Source organism: Ictalurus punctatus, chromosome 8, assembly GCF_001660625.3.
Source record: "Ictalurus punctatus breed USDA103 chromosome 8, Coco_2.0, whole genome shotgun sequence".
NCBI classification, from domain to species: Eukaryota; Metazoa; Chordata; class Actinopteri; order Siluriformes; family Ictaluridae; genus Ictalurus; species Ictalurus punctatus.
Genome location: NC_030423.2, coordinates 10185095 through 10206621, shown reverse-complemented (window position 1 = coordinate 10206621; position 21527 = coordinate 10185095). Strand labels below are relative to the sequence as shown.

General features: G+C 39.0%; 1 protein-coding gene across 1 annotated transcript in view; it reads right to left on the bottom strand.

Annotated features, from left to right (window-relative positions):
- Nucleotides 1-18435, bottom strand: part of tenm2a (teneurin transmembrane protein 2a) — a 342195-nt gene extending 323760 nt beyond the window's left edge. Inside the window, exon 1 of the mRNA XM_017473379.3 lies at nucleotides 18041-18435. Within this exon, the coding sequence (XP_017328868.1) occupies nucleotides 18041-18074 (34 nt within the window). The 5' untranslated portion in view covers nucleotides 18075-18435. The remainder of the gene's footprint in view (nucleotides 1-18040) is intronic.
- Nucleotides 18436-21527: the final 3092 nt, after the last annotated feature.

Here is a 21527-nt window from a genome sequence, read left to right as displayed (position 1 = left end):
TGAAGCGCTTAATATAAAACATTCTCATGTGCTGGACGACCTGGATCGTGCACTTTTTCTGTAGCAGCTCACTCTGTGACCTCCGCTGTTTTTCAGACGTGTTTTATTCATAGAAATGCATTTTTCACCATTGTGACAGGGGGTTATCCACAATGACATCACAGACCCGACTAATCCTTAATGAAATTCGCTGTCGATGATTTTAATTATCGATTATTATCGATTAGTTGTTGCAGACCTACTGAAAATATTAAAAATGAATAGCACATCTTTACAGAGGATGGGTAATTTATTTAATCTATTCAGTCCCTGACAGACTGATCCAATTGTACAAGGCTGCAATGATACCACAGAGCTTTCATGTGGGATTAAATTATGCCTTTTGATTCCAAAATGTCTAAATTTGCTTATTTATGTTGTTAGTTAGTTAGTTAGTTAGTTAGTTAGTTATTGCATTTAGAGATTGAAAAGTGACAGTTTAACTTAACAACAAAGAGGAATCCTAGGAGTGTTGCTAGACAAAAAGTACCAATCAGTTCCTTCAGGACTTAGCAGTTTTTGAAATCGCAGAAATTAATGTAAAATCAAGCAAACGCCACAATATTTGTAGAAGCTTGCAATTTTTCAAAATTAATGCAGATTTGGGCCAAAGCCATGCTCGATGTATGTGCTTCAAACATGAGTACAACTAAAAGCTCTCATTTGCCAACATATACCACTGTGAAAGACCGTGCAAAACAATTTCGTGCAATTGCAATTTCACCAATTCAACTAGTTTTCCACAAAAAAAAAAACACAAAAAACTCTGCAAGTCGCATAGCAAATTTTGAAAAGAGCCACAGCAAAGTCAGGCATTTTTGCTTTGCTTTGCTTTCAAACGTCACAGAAAAACTCAGTGAAGTCTGCTTTGGATTGACCAATATGGTCTCCTGAATGGTGCAACAGAAAAACCTATCATCCAGAGATCACAAGTTTGAATTCCAGTGATGCCACAGCCGTACATATCCAGCAGTATGAGAGAACAAAACTGGTAGTGCTGTCTCTCCCCTGTCAATCACAGCCACACTAACCAATCATGAGCATGGGACAATCGTGCATGTCAAAGTGGGCAGATACTTTCCTCTGAGTGTGTTACACAGCATGAGCAGAGGTTCGAAAATATGTGGTGGGCTGGCTTCTCAAGTCTCAGAGGAAGTACGTGGTAGCTGTTGTGTGATGGAGACTTGTAGGTAGGAATTGGCCAGGATTAATTTAGGGAGAAAATTGATGGGAGGGTTGGCGGTTGAAGTACCAATACATTTATATTGATAAACAAAAATAAGGATTTTTCTTAACAAGTGCATTTTAAAAAATGTAATTATAAATATTCATTATTTAACTATATTTGCAAAATAAAATAACATGAATCCTAACGCTGTTGCTACAGTGCTATATGGCATTCAATGTAACTGTATTCTTAAATGTGGTGCTGTTATTAGGCTGTGCTGCTCAGGGAAATTTGCCAAGAAATAATGAAATGAATGTTTATTAATTCATATATTTTTATCATTAGGTTGTACAAGGAATACTATGAATGGTAATATGGAGCAATTATGCAGAGTTGTCATGGTTGGATGTGGTCCACCAGTATAATTAGCTAACTACTTGTGATTAATGGAGAGAAGAGAACCATTAGTAACTCAGGTAACAGTTAAGCCACCTGCGTTTGTTTTTGCATTTATTCTTAAAAGGGTTGTGGTAGGGTGCTTATACGAGGATATACCAAAAACCGTGCTATCAGGGGGTACAGTTATCAGAACGTGAAATTCCATTCCAGCCCTAATCATAAGAGAAGGGATAATACCAACTGAGCTGGACGGTGTGATAAGGAACAAAAACAAGAAAAAAAAAATTCCCGTGTTGTCATTAGAGATAATAGAGGCATTAACATTGAGCAATGTTCCTCTGTGACTCTTTGAAACGCACTTTACCTTTTTTCAGCACAAAAATCAAACCGCCACATGCTTCCCATATAATTTTTTTTACAGTCTGTTTAATGTGAATTTAATGATACCAATCTCCTATTTAACATCGGTGTGTTCTGTAATGGAAGAGTAGTAGTGGGAGGTCATTGTATGATGGGGAGACAGTGGAAAGAGGAGCTGGCTCCTGAAAAAGGTGGAGCTACTCAAATCCAATGCTGTAATTATCTATCCTCCTGAGTCAGTCAGTCATGACAGCAGCCATTAAGCAGGTAGGTGATGAAAACTAGTTTACATTGAGCTAATTGGGATTGCTTAGGTAGCCTTTACTAGATGTGGGTAGACAAAGAAGGAGAGGAGATACATGGTAAATGATCTGCACTTATATAGCGCTTTTTTAACCTTATCGGCTCCAAAGCACTTTACACTGTGTCTCATTCACCCATTCACACACACACTAAGATCTCTCTCTCTCCCTGTCTCCCTCACCTTCACATGATCTACTGCAGCAGGAAGCTGTTGGACCACAAGCCAATACATAAAGAGTGATGCATTCATGGGAACTGTTCATTAATGAGTGCATACTACTTAGAAAAACACATAATACATACATCCAACATGAGACATTAAAACGAGATGTTGTGATGAGACTTTGTGACGAGACGTTGTGATGAGACTTTGTGACAAGACGTTGCGACAAGACGTTGTGACGAGACATTGTGATGAGCTTTTGTGACAAGACGTTGTGACGAGACTCTGTGATGAGACATTGTGATGAGACATTGTGATGAGAGTTTGTGATGAGACGTTGTGACGAGACATTGTGATGAGACTTTGTGATGAGACATTGTGACAAGACATGGCGCGAGACTTTGTGAGGAGACATTGTGACGAGACGTTGTAACAAGACATTGTGACGAGACGTTGTGATGAGCCTTTGTGACGAGACTATGTAATGAGACATTGGGATAAGACGTTGTGAAGAGACTATGTGACGAGACATTGTGACGAGACGTTGTGACGAGACATTGTGATGAGACTTTGTGACAAGACGTTGTGACTCCTCTTCCAAAGGTTATACAAAGGCCATTATGATTCCTTAATCTGACTGCAAACCTGCCATCGCTCAAGTGCAGCGCTATAATGAGCACAACTCTCTGTGCTGATGTGGTCGACTTTAAAACCTGATAGCATGCTAGCAGTGATTTAGAACCTGGAAGTAGGTAGTCGTTTTCTGTGTTATCACATGCACCCTTTTTCTCCATTCATTCTGCAGTGAAACCTGAGATTTTCATTTTGTGTCTCATTTCTTGCCTCCTAGTGGATACATTCACATTACATATTAGTAGCAAACTCCTGTATGATCTCCTTTGCACAACGCCCTCAAGTGTTCCCAAAAACACAGACGCAGACACAGAAGTATAAAACAGGCTTCACTAATGCACTAACCTATAATACAGTGCAATCTCAAAACTTCAAATCAGAGTAAAACAAATGATTAGTATATTTGGAAAACTGGAACAATAAGCTATAAAGAATATAAATTGGCAGAGTCTCTCTCCATGATCCAAATCGTCATCAGATATTGACCAAGTGCAGGCTCAGATTAATGTGAGTTGAAGACAGAGGTACACTTGCTCCTTATGGGAAATATATTATTATTATTATTATTATTATTATTATTATTATTATTATTATTATTATTATTATTAATGTTCTGAAAGAAAGAAAGAAAGGTCACACACAAGTTCATACCTGAAGATGGGAAGATAACAGACTGTTGATTATTTTGGGATTGAGGCACACAGTAATGTTTTCTGCTCAAGAGTAATAACAAGTGTTCTACATCTTCAGTCTTCCTCAAAATATTTTGTACAAGTGAATGTGTAAGTGTTCTTATACACACACTATTGAAAAAGAGCAACACTTGTCAACGGTCCCTTGAATATTATAGTTTTATTACAGTAATAGCAGTTTACTGGCATTCATTTGTTTGTTTGTATGCTGATAATCTTATAATTGGCTTGGCAATAATGTAAAGAAATGGCGTGCCAGTTGTGTCAATAATGCAAACAATGAAATGAATTGAGGGAGCGAAAGAGTAGGCAATGTCCTGGCAAAAAAAAAAAAGTGTAGGAAGAAAAGAGTGAGAGAAACAGAGAAATCTTAGTGCGATTGAGAAGCTTTAGGGAATATACTGGATGGATATCAAAGCTCTTCCCACAAGACCAACAACACAAAATAAAGAGACACTTTTCGTTTCACCTCTTTTCTGTGGGGGTGGGTGACAAAATAGAAGAAAAGGTGAAAGTATCTAGACATTATAAAATTAGGAAATATATTACTTTAATCCAAAATGATTCTAGCTTCTTTTTTTAATGCTTTTCTTTTCATGAATTTTAAGGCTAGAGAGACAGAGTTATAGAGTCTGATATTGGTAGTCCAAGCCCCCAGTTAGGCTGATGCTCTTCTCCGCTCTGTACAACATCGCATAAAGCTTTTAGCACCTCGAACCCACAGAGCAGATCAAGCACACCAACGCTGACTGCTGCTCTCATCAAAGTCTCCGTGTGCGTGGTACTAGACAAATCATAGTGGATAAGCTTCAGAAGCTCCACAGTAGAGAAAAGCCATTAGAGCTTCTCAGCAACACACTCACACACACATACACACACTGAGTGTACTCAAGACAAGGATGTTTATAATAGTGAAAACTTGCAGTTATTAAAAACGGAAATTGAGCACATTGGTATTCAGATATCAATTAACCACAGAATTACGTTATACTTCCCGCGACCCTGATGAAGGAGTAAGCGGTAGAAGATGGATGGATGGATGGATTACGTTATACTTGAAAAGCTGTGAAGGATTTGTGTGTACACATATATAATATGGCAAAAACAGAGACGTTTCTCAATTACGCATGATTCTGACATTGAACTTAAGTAATTTTTTTCTTGCATGATCAAGCAACAAGCAGAATAAGTCCAGCGCCACTGTATGACCATTTATAGCACTGAAATTTATTTGGGCTGGAGTATTAAATACACACATGCAGACTTATCAAAACTGGACAGTTGAAGGTCTTTTTCAAGTCTTCAACAGTCCAGTTTCAGTGAGTCTGTGCCCATTATAGCCGCAGATTCTTGTTCTTGGCTGACGGGAGTGGAACCTGATGTGGTCTTCTGCTGTTGTAGCCCATCCTCCTCAAGGTTTGATGTGTTGTGCGTTCTGAGATGATTTTCTGCTCACCATGGATGAAAAGATTGATTAAAGAGTAAAGAGTTACTATATCCTTCCTGTCAGCTCAAACTAGTCTGGTCAATATCCTCCGATCTCTCTCCTCAACAAGGTGTTTCAGCTTGCAGACCCTCCACTCACAGTATGTTTTCTTATTGGTTTTTGCACCATTCTGTGTAAATTCTAGAGACTGTTATTTGTGAAAATCTCAGATCAGCAGTTTATGAAATCCTCAAACCAGACCTATGGTAACAACAACCATGCCAAGAACAAAGTCACTGATATCACATTTTTTCTACATTCTGAGGTTTGATGTGAACATTACCAAAAGCACCCACATGATTGGCCTATTCTGTAACTGCATGAATGAGCAGGTGTACAGGTGTTCCTAATAAAGTGGATGGTGATTGTAAATATGACACTATTATTTATTTAAAGTGCCCCTAGTATGCTCTATAAAAGTGCCTAATTTTGTTTTAGAGGTCTCATACAATATGTTTACATGCATCCAAGATCAAAAAACATTTCATTTTCTCATAATCTACATTGCAGCATCACCTCTTTTTCTCAGTGTCACAAACGACTCGCTCAAGTATTCGTTCACTCTAAACTCCTCCTCTCAGAGAGCCTACTCTGCTCTGATTGGTCAGATGTCCCAGTCTGTTGTGATTGGTCTACCGCTTACAGCGTGTGGTGGAAAGGAAATGCCCATTACCACATCTAAACTTCAGTTCAGTAAAAATGGCTAAAGTTTTACTTTAATCACTGAGCTACCACTGCCACATACTTATAGGTTGTGATGCAGAGGTGCACAATGGTCCGAATAAAGTGGGTATGGCCCCATCTTTAATGAATAATCTTTGCACAATTCCTGGGTTGACTTCAGCGAGAAGCAGTGAGATGCCTCGAACACAAACAAAGGTCGGAGTTGAATTGCTGTGCATCAGTTTAAAATAAATTCTAACCACTGACGCTTTACATCCTCATCCTTTGGGAGTCCATGCAAAGAGGTTTTGCTTTTGCAGTGCAGAAAACAACGTCTTCTAGACACGAACCTAACTTTATCAGGACGCAACCTCAACTGTAGTGTTTGAGGACAGGTCAAAGTACACGTTGTTCTCGAGCAGCCGATGAAGACCTGAGGTGGGGTTTTTTGTTACAAACCTACGTAGGTTAGTACAGGAAGTTAGTCTTGATTTACTAACGACTCGTTTCAGCTGTTCAGAACCGGTTACTTCTTTTGGGAGTCAATAAGTCTGTTTGTTGATCTTTGATTTTTGAAACTTTTCAGTCATTTTTAAATTCACAAACAGCTCTATAACACACTACATGAAAGGTAATATCTGAAAAAAGCATAACAGGGGCACTTTAATAGTATTGTCCATGGAAAAGGTTATTTTTAATAGAGGAGATTTTTTATAGATGAAGAAACAGCACATTGAGCTTATCTCAAAGACTGAATTTTATATAAATTTAAATTATGAATAAGTGGTCAGCTGATCCATTAAAACATTAATAAAATTATACCAAATGCCAAAGGGATGAAGTAGACTACATCACATGCACATATTATAATTTCCTGACATCGATTTAGTATTAAAATACGTGTGTACCTTCAACTGTCTGCGCACAATATGAAAATATAAATATTTTCTGTCCAATGAACTGCTGCAAATCTCAACAAATAATCTACAGCATTTTTCCACATTCTCTGCATCTGTACTAGTTCATTGTTCAAAATTGGATGAGCCGGATCAAGTGCTGTTTTATACATTGCTGAATAATGAGGAAGCCATATTGTTAAATTAGGAAATTTGATTAATGCGATCATTACAATTAGGACTATTCATGCAGCAATATTGCCAGTATATTAGACTCCTCTTAGATGTTTGTTTGAATGCCTGGGATCTCATGTATATATCTCTCTATTAGTGTTACTGTATATTTGCAGTTGTCAGCAAAAAAAACCCCAAAACAATCTGCATCAGTTTGCATTTTCTGTCTAATTATTTTTTATGCTTCCATCACTAGGTAGTGGAGGCATTATGTTTCATGATGCCCATCCCGCCGTCCATCCATCTGTCCATCTGTGTGTCCGTCCAAGATTCTCGAGTGGTTGAATGTTTGTAGGATTTATAGGGAATTATCACTGTAGCCAGCAGATGATTAGATTTTGAAATTGATCCGAACATTATCAAGTTCATCGCAAGGTCAAATGTCTGAAATAGCTTTACTGCAATAGCTTTCTTCCTGTTTGAGGTATATTTTAAGGGTATTTTACAAATTCGTAACAAGGACAAACTAATCTCAGACACCTCTACTAAAAAAAATATGGCAACCTCAGAGCTATGAAATACTCACAGGTGATTTTAGGAACCTGAATGGACTGCACAGAAAATCAACCTAAGTACCTGCATATGTCAACTCTGACTACACCGTACTTTCCTGTACTCAGATTCTATTCTATGTTTTTACCTTTTATATTCTAAATGTACAAAACATTTGACAACTTTTGTTGTTTTAATTGTAAAAATTAAATTTACTTACTTACTTGTGTAGGTAAGTAAGTAAATTTAAGACTGATGTGTCTTTTGAACACATGTATCACAGCAGGTTATATCTGCAATCAAATCGCCGTAGAAAATACTGCATACATGAACAAAGACATCACATATATAAATACATGGGTAAGGTGTGTCTTTAACAAGCCTCCACTAACTCCCACCTATGCCTGTGTTGTGTGTGTGTGTGTGTGTGTGTGTGTGTGTGTGTGTGTGTGTGTTTGTGGGGGAGGGAGGCAGAGGTTATACTTGTACTCTTCAAGTGTTCCCAGCAGAGATTAATCATTCTGTGCTGGAATGCAGCATCACAGCCATAAATCATCAAAAGCTGACCTCTCTCTCTCCCAAACAGGACAAACCAGACAGAGATCTTACCTCAGTTCTGAATGTCAAGTAGTAAAGTAAAAGATTGACTCTCTTTAATTAAATATATAGAAAAATATAAAATATTTGCATTCATTATAATGGAAGGACAAATCTGATTTGAATTCCCTTTACTCATCTAAAGTCAGTAAACAACAGCAACCAACGTAAACAACTTAAACCAATGTAAACAACTTAACCCTAATCAAACACTCAACTACTTTATATCAGACCTCATGAGATAACCGTCCTGTGGATAGATTTTAACATATGACCTATGGATAGATCATTACCCTCTTTGAAACGGAGAGGGAAAATACAGCTAATATATATGGGGGCTTAAGTCTTCTTTACAGTATGAAGTGAGAGTCAGAATTTATTTAATTACCTTTATGAAAAGCCCCTTGATATTATGTGATCCTGGTGTTCCATTTCAAGTGCATGCCCCTTCCTCCTCCTTTCTAGCTGAACTTTCTAATACACAGTATACCTCATTTCATGCATTCAAAAAAAAGTACTGCTACACCACTGTGACAGTTTAATATTGGCAGTCATGTACTGGCAGTCAAAATGTGTACATCTCAGCAGAGTGGGATAAGACCAGATGTTTATGGCGTTTAGGATGCCGAGTTAAAGTGCTCCTGTCAGCTGCTAGGCAGATTTGTTTAAATGTGACCACCCACTCCGCTCTCCTCTCCTGTCGAAATGACAAAAAAACGCAAGCGTGATTGAAGGTGAAGTGCGAGGCCCTAAGCACTGCAATTACCACCGAGCCCTCTGCTGAGTCTGTGCATCCTAACACAAGGACACGGGAATAGTGGGAGGGCTAAATCACATCATTCACGCACAACTGGGTGGCAGAAGTAAAGGGTGGAGAAAACAGCAGAAACTGACTCAATGTCATTACATACTTATGCACCTAGTTGCTAATGTGGGTGCAATTTTTTGTCCTCTATCACTCAGTCCCTCCATGATTTGCAGAAATGAATGCAAAATAAAGGAAACTCAGCAATATTCAGAGGAGTTTGCAATTTTTCAAAATTACTACAGATTCGGGCCAAGATGTGTCATATGACGTCATCACAAAGCGCAGTCAACCAAAACACTCTTCAATTCACGTGCATCGAACATGAGTACAACTAAAAGGTCTCATTTACCAACAAACATCACTGTGAAATTTTGCCAATTCAAGTAGTTTTCTGCAAAAAAGCACAAAAAACACAGCAAATTACATAGCATACTTTGGAGGGGGGGAAAAGCAACAGCAAAATCAAGTATTTTTCAAGTATTATCGCAAAAACTCTGTGAAATCCTGTACAGACTGATCAATACCTAATAAAATGTTTCCCAGATATCTGTGGGGATTGTTAAAAGGAAAAATAGCCTGTTTCATACAGACATTTTAATGATATTTTGAGTCCAATAAACACCTTCAACTTTATTCATGCTTTATTATTCAATCATCAAATCACATGGCCGCAGCGCAATGCATACAAACATTCTGATATAGGTTAAGAGTTTCAGTTAATATTCACATCAAACATCAGAATGGGAGAAAAATGGGATCTCAGTGACTTTGACTGTGGCATGCTTGTTGGTGCTAGTCACCTCAGTATTTCAGAGACTGCTGATCTTCTGGTGTTTTCATGCATTACCGTCTATAGAGGTTATATAGGATAGTGCAAAAAACAACAACATCTAGTAAGCTGCAGTTCTGCAGGAGGAAACACCTTTTTGATGAGAGAGGTCAGAGTAGAATTGCCAGATTGGTTATAACTGACAGGAAGGCTATGGTAACTAAAATAACCACTCTTTACAACTGTGGTGAGTAGAAAAGCATCTCAGAGCACACAACATGTCAAACCTTGAGACAAACGGACTACTGGACTACAGATAGACTAACACTGTCCACTACTGTCAGGAAGCAAAAGCTGCAATGGGCACAGGTTCACTTAAACAGGTTCACCGACACCTCATATTCCTGTTCTTGGCTGACAGAAGTGGAACCCGATGTGGTCTTCTGCTCCCACACAAGGAGAATTTGTCTTCTATCACATATTTATCTCAAATAAACAAGCATTCTCTCTGAATATATTTTTTAATTAGATTCATCTAGCAAATGAACAAATCAGAGGCGCAGCTGCTTTGTAGCATCTGGGAGAAATCTGATATAATCTAGATCGCACAACCATGATGTAATCTGAAATACTAAAAACAAAGGCATTGAAGTAGAAAAAAACATATATCTGCAGATTTATCTGTTTTCAGCTCTTGATCAAGTAGAAAGCAAGCTATGCCCCAACTCCTCACTAACTACTCAAGTGCTGTTTAGTTCTAAGCAGTTTGAGGCAGCTGAAAGAGCATTCAAAGTGCCACCTCATATCATTGCAAACAAGACCTATTTGAGTTTATCTATCGGTCATGCAATGTGTTGCGTGACCACATTAAGGTGGTTTATTCCACTGAGACGGGTAATGAGGGAGCTGTAGTCCTACTGCAGCACTGCACGCTCTGGATTTGATTCAAATCCAAACCTCATGAAACTTCTAACATTCATAGAGCAGTTTGAACCAGAGTGAATCTTGTTGAATTAACAATTAAGGTGATGATTTACAGTGGTAATTTAAGGTTACAAGATATTTGTTTGATATATTGACTAAACCCGGTGAAAGAAAGCACAGAAATGATTGCGCAACTCCCTGCGTAGGCTGCTTGATGCCCATAATCTGTGCCCAGTGTATTACAAAGTGTGAGCTATGGTGGCTTGTGGTGTTGCGTCTAGTTTCTGCAGTGTTGCTCTGCTCTTCCCCCACTCTTTCTTGCTCCTCGAGCCCCTGACCCTGTGCTTTGTTCATGTCACCACCAAATTGGATTGTTTTAAAAAATAAATAAATAAAATGTGATTAAAAAAAATATATTCAACAAAATATACTTGGTTGGTCACTAGTTTATTTGGGTGGGGCACCGAAGTGTTACCTATGTGTGGGAAACTGATAGCATCTGGTGCCCTTTAGTTCATTTAACTGAAAGAGGACACATGTTGTCCGGAATCAGGGTTTTATCAGGTTTATGGGAAGTCCTGCTGTAACTCAGTACACAGCCATGGTCATCAGGGAAAGTTGGACGTCCTGGTGACGGATGCCTGTGAGGTTGTTTCTCTTTGATTCAGGGTGAATATAGACCACTGGGCCAGAGCCAGCTCGGCATCGAGTTTTCCCTCACAATAAGACTCCATCAATCAGGTACTCCCTCCTTTCTTGCTCTAAATACACACACATACACACAGGAACACACTCGTACACACAGTGCTCAGCTCTGAAAGGTCAGCGCAATCGCCTGGCTCCTCCAATCAGCATGAGGGCCTGTTTAAGCCAAGTGCTCCCTTGTGGTATGCTGTTCTCCATTATATCACACTGCAATATAGGTCTGTCTCTGCTCTGAAACGCTAGCCAGGTGAGTGCCTGATGGAGCGCTGAGGTACTTAAAAAGGGCAAAATGTGGAGAAAGCTGCCCAGGTAGAGTAGGATTACACAGATCCTAAGGCTAAAGCATCCACGCCCCGTGCTTTGACACATTGACTGAGTTAATGAGAATTAACGTATTATGTTAATGCATGCCACTGGGAATTCATGTATTATGGCCGTGTTTACGTGCAAAGATTTTCGTAGGAAATTGTGGGAGCTTTAACTTTGATGTTGTGATGAGATATATAAGATTGAGAAGAGGTTGTGGGAGACTCAAACTCAAAATTACTTTTACTGAATTTCCCAGTAGGGCTATGCTAGTGTGCTTTCTTTTCGAATAAAGTAGCTTGTAAGCAAACAGCTAAACTATTCAGTCCCTCCAGGATTTTGCGACTGAAGTTTTTAGAGGTGTTCGGGTGGTTCTCAGACGCATTCTGAAGAAGCAGAAATCTGTCTTTCATATTTAGGCCTGTCACAATAATTACATTTGTTGGATGATATATTGTCCCAGAAATAATTATGATAAACAATATTATTGTCAGTTTAAGACCATTTTATGCCACTGATATAATGATAATAGCATAATAATGCAAGTACACCCTTTCAAAGCGCAACAAACTTTTAATTCTTAAGAATACCCAAACATCGAAATACAATATTGTGAAGCCTTTATGCTTTAGTTATTCATTGTCTGTGTTTTAGTGCGTTGTTATGGAAAGAGCGTGTTCACAACATGACTTACCATTCTACCTAGCGTGCTACTTAAGTTCAATTATGCATTCACATAATTTTGTGCAGAAGCAAGCAGTAATATTATGTTTATGTTGTGTAGGCTATATCTCTGATTAATCGCATATGTGTATAGGATGTGTTTGGTAAAGCGCTTCAGTTTACCGCTGTTCATTCACTGTTCAGCTTCAGCTCACGCAGCTTAAGTGGCTCAGTCCCTGACACTATTGACTTTATTTGAAACTCTAGAACTATTCCTTCTAGATTTTTCTTCTTCAATAAAACTTTTCGAAGAACATTGTTAATATCTTGCGTGTCAGTTTTTAAGTGAAATGACACTTGACGCTAGTGCTTGCTACACATCTTAAATTAGATTGCACAGTTTTGCATCGGAATGTGCATTTATATCTTAAATTTGAAGAATATTCAAACTTCGAAATTTACTTTGACAGCCTTAGAGCAGGCGAGAAGATAGAAGCAGCACGAATAGCTAAAATGTTGGTGACATTCATTCTTATATAAACAAACATGGATGTAAACACAATGGGCAATGTTGAAGTCAGCAAAAATGATATCCATATATCATAAGTCGATAACGTAATTATCATGACAGGCCTATTCATACATCCACACACTCACGGACATATAAACACCTCAGCATTTTGTGAGCTCCAGCAATCTGCTTTTGAGGAAAGGGGGGTGATATATTGGAGTTGGCAGCTCGAGTCAAACCTATGGCCATCAGGTTCACCACTGACCAACATCAAACACATGCACGTATTCAGACACACACACACACGCACACACGAGCGCGCAGACGCACACCCAAAAACAAATTGCCTTGCACTTTCACCATCTATTATTGTGTTTCAACACAACCCCTCCTCTTCTCTAACCTATAAACAATACACCAAGGGCCTTACTCTCCCTAGCTATCATATCTCCCCGTTCTCCTTCACACACAGCTGGTGTGGCTGAAGGACGCAGGGGCTTGAGCGGGAGTGGGATATTGATGCAGCTGTTCTGCACGCTGCAAATACGCTTGTGCTCCAGGAGTTGCAGCTCAACAGTGCAGCAGTCCCGTACACGCCAGCCTGAATTTTGCCTAACAATGATAATTTGTTGAATGGAGTCAGGCTTCTGTGACACTAATGAAGATTGATGGCTTTTATGTGCACTTACAGACGCTGGAGGGGTGTGTATAAATGCGCACTGCGGGCTAACCCAGATCCTATGTTCTTTGTGTGAGGAGGTAGAGACAACTGCCTCACTCTATCTCTCTCTCTCTCTTTCTCTCTCTCTCTCTCTCTCTCTCTCTCACACACACACACACACACACACACACACAAACAAACACAAGCAGGCACAGCCTTACTCATACCATGAACAATACTGAATATCTGCCAGTTGCCTTGAAAACAGTATGATGCACGACATAAAAATGTCCAGTCCAAGAGAGAAAAATGATTGATTTCTGCCAAGCTTTGATGTGCTCTGAAATGGATCATGTGAGACCCCTGTATCACAGGGCACACAGCTTCATGGAAAGTGAGAGGATTTACAATAAATTTCTTGATATTAGCACTTCATCATGTTAGCTTTTACATGAAGCTTTATGCGCACACATAAAATCTATAACGTTTACATATATTTAGGCTAAAGACATTCAAACTCAATTTGTCTCAACTAAACACATTTGATGTTTTCGTACATTTTCTGTGTTAGGTCCATTTGGGTATCTACTTCATTTCCAGATTTTATTTACTATATCAGATTTTCAGTGGGTCAAAAGTTTACATACACTTTGTTAGAATTTGGTTGAACTGCTTAACTCAAACATCCACAAGCTTCTCACAGTACTTTCCACATTCCTCATGAAAGATCTGGTGTAACTCAGTCAGGTTTGTGGGTCTCCTTGCTCGGGTATGTTTTTTCAGTTCAGTCTACAAATGTCTTATGGGATTCAGGTCAGGGCTTTGTAATGGCCACTCCAATACTTTCACTTAAGCCATTTTTCTTTAAGGTATGCTTAGGATCATTGCCCTGCTGGAAGACACAGTTATGAAATTTTAACTTTCTGGATGATGTCTTAAGCCATTGCTTCAGCATTTAGATATCTGGATAAACTTCCTTCCTTGTGATTGCTTCTATTTTCTGAAGTGCATTCGTTCCTTTTCAAGCAAAACACCCCCGCAACATGATGCTCCCACCCCATGCTTCACAATTAGGATGGTGTTTCTAGGATTAAAAAGCTGTACCATTTTTTCCCCCTATACATAATGCTGATCATTATGGCCAATAGTGTTGTTTTTTTGTTTGTTTGTTTTTTTCATCTGACCAGAGAACACTCCTCCAAAAGGCTAGGTTTTGGTCCTGGTAACCACCTATAAACTTCAGTCTGGCATTTTATGCCCTTCTTGATGTAGGGGCTTCTTTCTTGTGCAAGATCCTTTTGGGCCCTCTCTGTCTCTAATCGATTGTTTAAAAGAATTAGGTTTTAAAGTCTTTAGCCTAGTGTATGTACACATTTGGCCTCAAATGTAACATGAGTAACATTGATGCAAGTTCATGCAAGAACTGCATCTCCTCAAGTTTGAAGATACCTTAGAGGCACATGGTGTTAGAGAGGCAGTGATGCCCATGAGACCTTGTACGAGCTTAAGGGGCTTAGGGCCACCCACATGCATAGTGAGGCCAGTTTGCTCTTCTAGGCTGGTTGGAACCATGAAGTGCCAGCTGGGCTAGGCTGAGGGTCTGTATGCGACATGCACAACGGTCCAGCACTAAAGCTCCGATGCTGTTAGGGCTGAAGTACCATGCATGTGTGGTCATGTGAGTTATCCAGGTTGGAGAGTGTCCAAATCCACAACCTCAAGCAGTTTTCTCACAGACGAATGCATTCCTGCTAACAGCAGGCCAAGAACCAGGTCAGGTAGGTGTCAATAGGATTGAAAGCTTATCTGAGGAATCTTCAGTCCATCTTCAGTTCAGTATCTGTACGTTTATAAGGCTATTTGTGTGCTCGAATTGGTAATGAGGAAAATACATGTTTTTTTTTTGTTTTTTTCTCTCCACGCATTTATTTCCCTTTTTCCAGCATCATGGAAAATAGCTCTAACTGAAAAGTGCGTTGTGAGCTGGTGCATGAGTGAGGGATCGGAAAATCTATGCTGGGATAAAAGTGTGAGGCCCAGCGGGGAACCGTCTCTCTTCATCGGTCGTTCTTTCTCCAGCCTGAACTATCGCCTCATCTGTGAGAGACAGCATGCACACGGCCGTTGGTGATGTCAATAAGCGGCTCGGTCTGGTGCAGACGTACCAAAGCACAGTGCATGTTTTACACACGCACATGAAAGAAAGTTTGAGAGACAGTATCCTGGGCAGACACACAGAAATACAGCTCTGGAGCCATCAAAATCAGGGAAGAGCATTCCAAAAGAGACAGAAACAGAAAGGTTGTGATAGAGGTGCGCTTCCTCCCATGAAAAATTCCAGGACAAAAGTCGTCTTCTTTAATGACTAGCAAAATAGCACATTTGTTACACTCTAACAGAGGATTAAAAAAATTATTATTGATTCCTTAAGAGCAACACGCGGCTGCTATTGCTGAACTGATTTAAATGTGAGCAATTGATTATTTTCTCTGAGCAGTTTGTCATTCCTGAAGATTTCAGTTTCGGTTGGAGATTTGATTAATTGTCGCATCGGCAGTGAACGAAAAATTAATCATAAAAATAGCCAAATTGATAGTTCAAAATAATTCAATTTCTTATATTGTAGGGCATATCACAATCACATACTGTAGCACAAAAACGGTAATATCCTAATTTTGTCCATACTGCCCATATCATTTTACTAATCTTCTAATTCGAGAGCATCTGTTCTTTTGTGTGATACTGATACTGTTACATTGTCCTTTGTCACTTTCTCTGCTGTATATGAATTAATATTTGGTTTTGCTTAATATTAATATTATTATTATATTGTTATAATAATGCATATTAAGTTCATTCTATCCTATATATCAAGTATAGGATCAAAAATCTGCTTAGATGATTCACAAATAGGTTGTAAACAGTAATAAACATGCATCTGAATATTTTGTATAATTTGGGTGATAAAAGAACATCTATGAAGCATTATTAAAATATTAAATATGTTGCTGATACAAATTCCTTTTTTTTTATCCTTTTATTCCTTTTTTATATATCCTATATATATATATATATATATATATATATATATATATATATATATATATATATATATATATATATATATATAATTATTATTTCTTTTTTTCAGCCTTTAACAATAGACAAACATATTGAAATCATTCTCATGGCCGGCTCGGGAAGCTGTCGCATGGTTGTGATGGACTTTAACAGGAAACATGGCAGGCACATCACACACACGACACTGTTGCCAAACTTAACAAATTCAAAAAGACTGAAAGTGTTTCCGGACCGACCGAGAAGTGAACTGACGAAGGCACAACCGACGTGGTACTGGCACACATAGTCCCCTATATTTATGGAGACTTTTAGGACACCCTGTATTGCTTCACCTGTACTCTGGATACATTCCAGTACTGTCTAACCTCCTGTCGCATGTCCGAGGGTTTAACAATAACACGATAATAATATTTTCACTATTTACCGAGGTTAATCTGAGAATCTGTTCAAGTCACTTCTCCAATCCTGTCTTATCACTAATGTCCCAATCTATGTTTTAACCATCAACATTTTCTAGTTGCTGTTTGTCACTGCTACTTCTCTAGCATCTAAGTAGCCTTCCTTTGCATGATACGTGTCACTTGGTAGTGCCACATTGCTCTCTTGTGCTCCTTATCTATTATTACTCCGTCTGTTTGGTATCTATTACTTGTTTAGTTGTTGTAACGGCTGGTGTCACAGAATATTATCTTTGTGTTTCTACTGTACTCAGACTTGTATGTGAGACTGTCAGCCTGTAAATATATTTACACTAGAAATAAATGACTTGTGTATGTGTGTGTGTGTGTGAGAGAGAGAGAGAGAGAGAGAGAGAGAGAGAGAGAGAGAGAGAGATGAGAATGAATGGGAAACAAAGAGATAGACATGCAGAACAGAGCTAGAGAAGGAGAGAAATATCGACGTCAACACGTTGCCCTGTGCGTTTTTGCCCTCTCTCCATTGGTAAATTGGTATGTTTGTTATGATTATTAGGAGCCGCTGCAGGAACAGCCTGAACGCACGCGCCGTTCGTCCTGCACATAGTGACCGAGCGCGCCTGCAAGTTCCCGGGAGCTAATGGGAGACCTGGGGGAAAAACACAGCAGGGTGAAACAATATCAACCAAACAAACGAGAGCATCAGTACGCCGAAATGCACCTCCCTATTACAGCACACCTCTCACACTGGGACCGTCTGCTACTGTATGCGCATTCACTCAACGCCTCCTGAAAACACAGAAAGCGTCATAACGCTAATTGGCCTCATGTTTCCAATAATACGTAGAAGATAGTCCTAACAGCATAACAAAATTCATAAATCCTTATTTGTTTCAGATAAAATGTGTGTCAGGTACACATCCCTCTTAGGTACACACACTGGACGCGTTTCTGCCAGACACACATACTGTACACACGCACGCACGCACACACACACACACACACACACACCGAAGCATCACCAAGCTGCAGGGTTTTATACCAGTATACTAGAAAACCGTTAACTCTTACCTGTACAGGACAGCGCGGGTTCTTCACAGGGCATTCATTTCCCTCAGGAAACTTTTTTTTTTTTTTTTTTTTTTTTCTGTCCCTCGGGGAACGCCTTTCCGTAAACAAAATCGATCTGCAGCTACTTTTCTTCGCCCTCAGCTCACAACAAATTCGTCTACTTCAAAGGCGCTCGCGAAAGCAAACGCGCGCGCCAGTGAACTGCGGAAATATAAAGCGACCGTTAAGCGGCGGAACTGATGAGGGTGCAGCGTGAGGGTATAAAGAGTCATAGGTGTCTAAGATGAGCTAAGCTAAATGTGTCTACAGCCTGCCTGTGTGTCTGTGTGTCTGTGGGAATAACACCCAAACAGGGAGCGCGTCGGAATGAGCGCGATGTCCGCTCCCCGAGCGGCGTGAGGTGACGGAGACTGGAAGCTACCACTGGCAGCGCGGGAAATTGGCCACAGCAGGTTGCGCGCGTGCGTGCACGTGCATGTGCGTGTGTGCACGGGCGTGTCTATTCGACTCATCTTCTGGCGATATTTTCAATAGGCTAATCATGTCCTGCCGCATAACTTGTCCTTCTCGGAATATGTTTTAAACAAAGAAATTAAATGTTCAGTCAATAGCTTGAGTTTTTCATAATATTCTATTTCTCTCAAGCTCTCTATTTAAATGTACGCGAATGTGTGATATTGGTCATGTTTGTGCAGTACAAAAGGTCAGATTTCCCCCGTGCCGAATCTTTTCTATGGATGCACGTCTTCAGAGGACAAGTGCATTTGATCGAAACTGCTTTGCACAGCCTTGTCGAGTCCACGCCAGCTCGAGTAGACACTGTCATAAAAGCAAAAATAAATATATAAATTTAAAAAATATGAGGGGGGCATATCAAATACTAAGAAACTCTGAAATTCATGGAATTATTTCAGATATTCTACTTGTCAATTATATTATAATTTGTAATGAAAATTGTTGCATTGAATTAGAAACAAATGCAAAATAGAAGCATTTTCAGACTTTTGGACCCCACTTTATATACACTCATGGAGCACTTTATTAGGAACACCTGTACAACTACTTATTCTAATCAGTGGTGCGGTGCATAATGTAGATTATGGCATGTAGATATGCCAGCAGCTTTTGGTACCATTCACATCAACCATCAGAATGGGGGGAGTTCAGTGAGTTTGACTGTGGCACGATTGTTGGTGCCAGACTAGCTGGTTTGAGTATTTCTGTAACTGCTGATCTGAGATTATCACACACAACAGTCTCTATAGTTTACTCTGAATGCTTCAATAAAGAAAAAGCATCCAGTGAGCAGCAGTTCTGCAGACAGAAATTCCCTGTTGATGAGAGAGGTTAATGGAGAAAGGCCGGACTGGTTCAAGTTGACAGAAATTTCTGATGAATCTTGATTTCTGCTGAGGCATACAGAAAGTAGGGTCATAATTCGGTTTCAACAGTATGAATCCCTGCACCCAACCTGCCTTGTGTCAACAGTTCAGACTGGTGGAGGCAGTATAATGGCATGGGGAACGTTTTCTCGGCACGTGAGTGCAGCATGACAGTGCACCTGAAATATCTGCAGGAACTGTGTGATACAATCATGTCAACATGACTCGACCAATATCTCTAAGGTATGATTCCAATATCTTGTGGAACCCATGCGACATAGAATTGAGGCTGATTTCAGAGCAAAGTGAGGCCATACCCAGTATTAGTTTAGTTTTAATAATAGTGTTTGGTGAGTGTATATACATATGCAACTGTTACAGTAATGTGAGCTGATACAGTTAGTTAATTGTGATGGATGTAAGCTCATTCGCTGATTTTATATTTACAAAAAAAAGGGTGGGGGTACTAAACCTTTCCATTTTTTTTTTCACTTGTGGTACCCTCAAGGGTAGCCTACATCCTTTGTATCTTTAGTGTATATTTGTTAATGTCATTTGCCATTCTAAATGATTCAAGGTACATAATTGAGACCAATGACAAGGAAGGTACAGTGTAGTATCCTTTTTCTGAGAATGCATGATGTTACATTCATTGCAATTTCTCAGTAGTTTCTATGGAACCTAATCAAAGAATGTGCACGACGTGGTTCCCTACTCCAGAATACGTTTTGCGTAATTCAGCATCCTGCAAACTGCAACTGAAAAGATGAAAAGTTTTTACTTTGGAGGCCCTTTAATATGCTTGTTTTCTAAGTAGACAACTAATGGTCACTTTGTTCCCAAACTTCTTGCATAAACTGTATTTTGGTGAATTTGCTGAAATAATAATAATAATAATAATAATAATAATAATAATAATAATAATAATAATATGCTGAAATGAAAACAGAAGGTCATAGCGACAGGTGGGCAAGTTTAGGTCAAGTCCATGTAAGAAACATTATCCATTCATCTTCAGTAATAGCTTTATCCTGGTCAGGGTCAAGGAAGACCCAGAGCCTATCCTGGGAACACTGGTTGTAAGGTGGGATTGAACACTGGTTTGACACCAGTCCATCAAAGCAGAAACATTACATTTTGTAATGTACATTTAATAATAAAGTGTAAATAAAGTGAATAACACAGCCTGAAAGTAGGGGTGTTTTTTTACCTTTACATGAGCTAATTTGCCTGATGCTTTTCTACAATGCGATTTCTTGTTCTGAAACGATGCAACTGAGCAGTTAAGGGTTAAAGGCAAAACAGAGGCAGCTTGGTGGTACAACTCTGTCCTCATGTTTTATTTTCTATTTAATATTTAATTACTACCTCAAGTAAAGTCCATAATTTGTGCATTTGTTTGCCACTGTGTATTTACAAAATTAGACCAAGTGAACACCACCTCTTAAATATAACTGGTGGCCGTGTGGTGAAGGCTTAGCTGCTTAGCCCATTTGTTCATTATTAAATTGCAATACTTGTTTTTGCTTTCATAAGTTTATGATTATATTACAATAAGCACCTGCTTCAGCTTTATAAAGTGCATTCTATACAACATTTCATTTGAACCCCTACAGAGTTGACCCTGAAAATTCTCACTGTTAATGGTGGAGGATGATCAGTTCAGAGTAGTCCACAGCTGGGATTGTTTAAACATTATCCCGATGCATTGTGGGATATTAGGGAGCTCTGTAAAAACTACATTATGTTTTCAGGCATATTTATATAAATAGAAGTCAGGCTATTTTAGGTAAAAGTGAAACCCCACTCCCCTCATATTAAGATATATAAACAAGACAATACTGCACTGTATTTTGCAGCAAATAAACGTGTCATTTAAATGTAACAATAGCTCAGTGCATCATTTACAGAAAATGATATAAAAAGTGAATTACCCCCATTGTAAGGATAGAAATACTGAAGGCCTGTTGACTCTAAGCAGAATAATATATTTAAACCGAGTGTTTTAGGTATTTGTTACCATAGTTTTCATTAAGTTCAAAACACTTTTTGTATATCTGAAAATTAGGCACCTTTTGATTTTGTTCCCATCTTTTCCAATTATG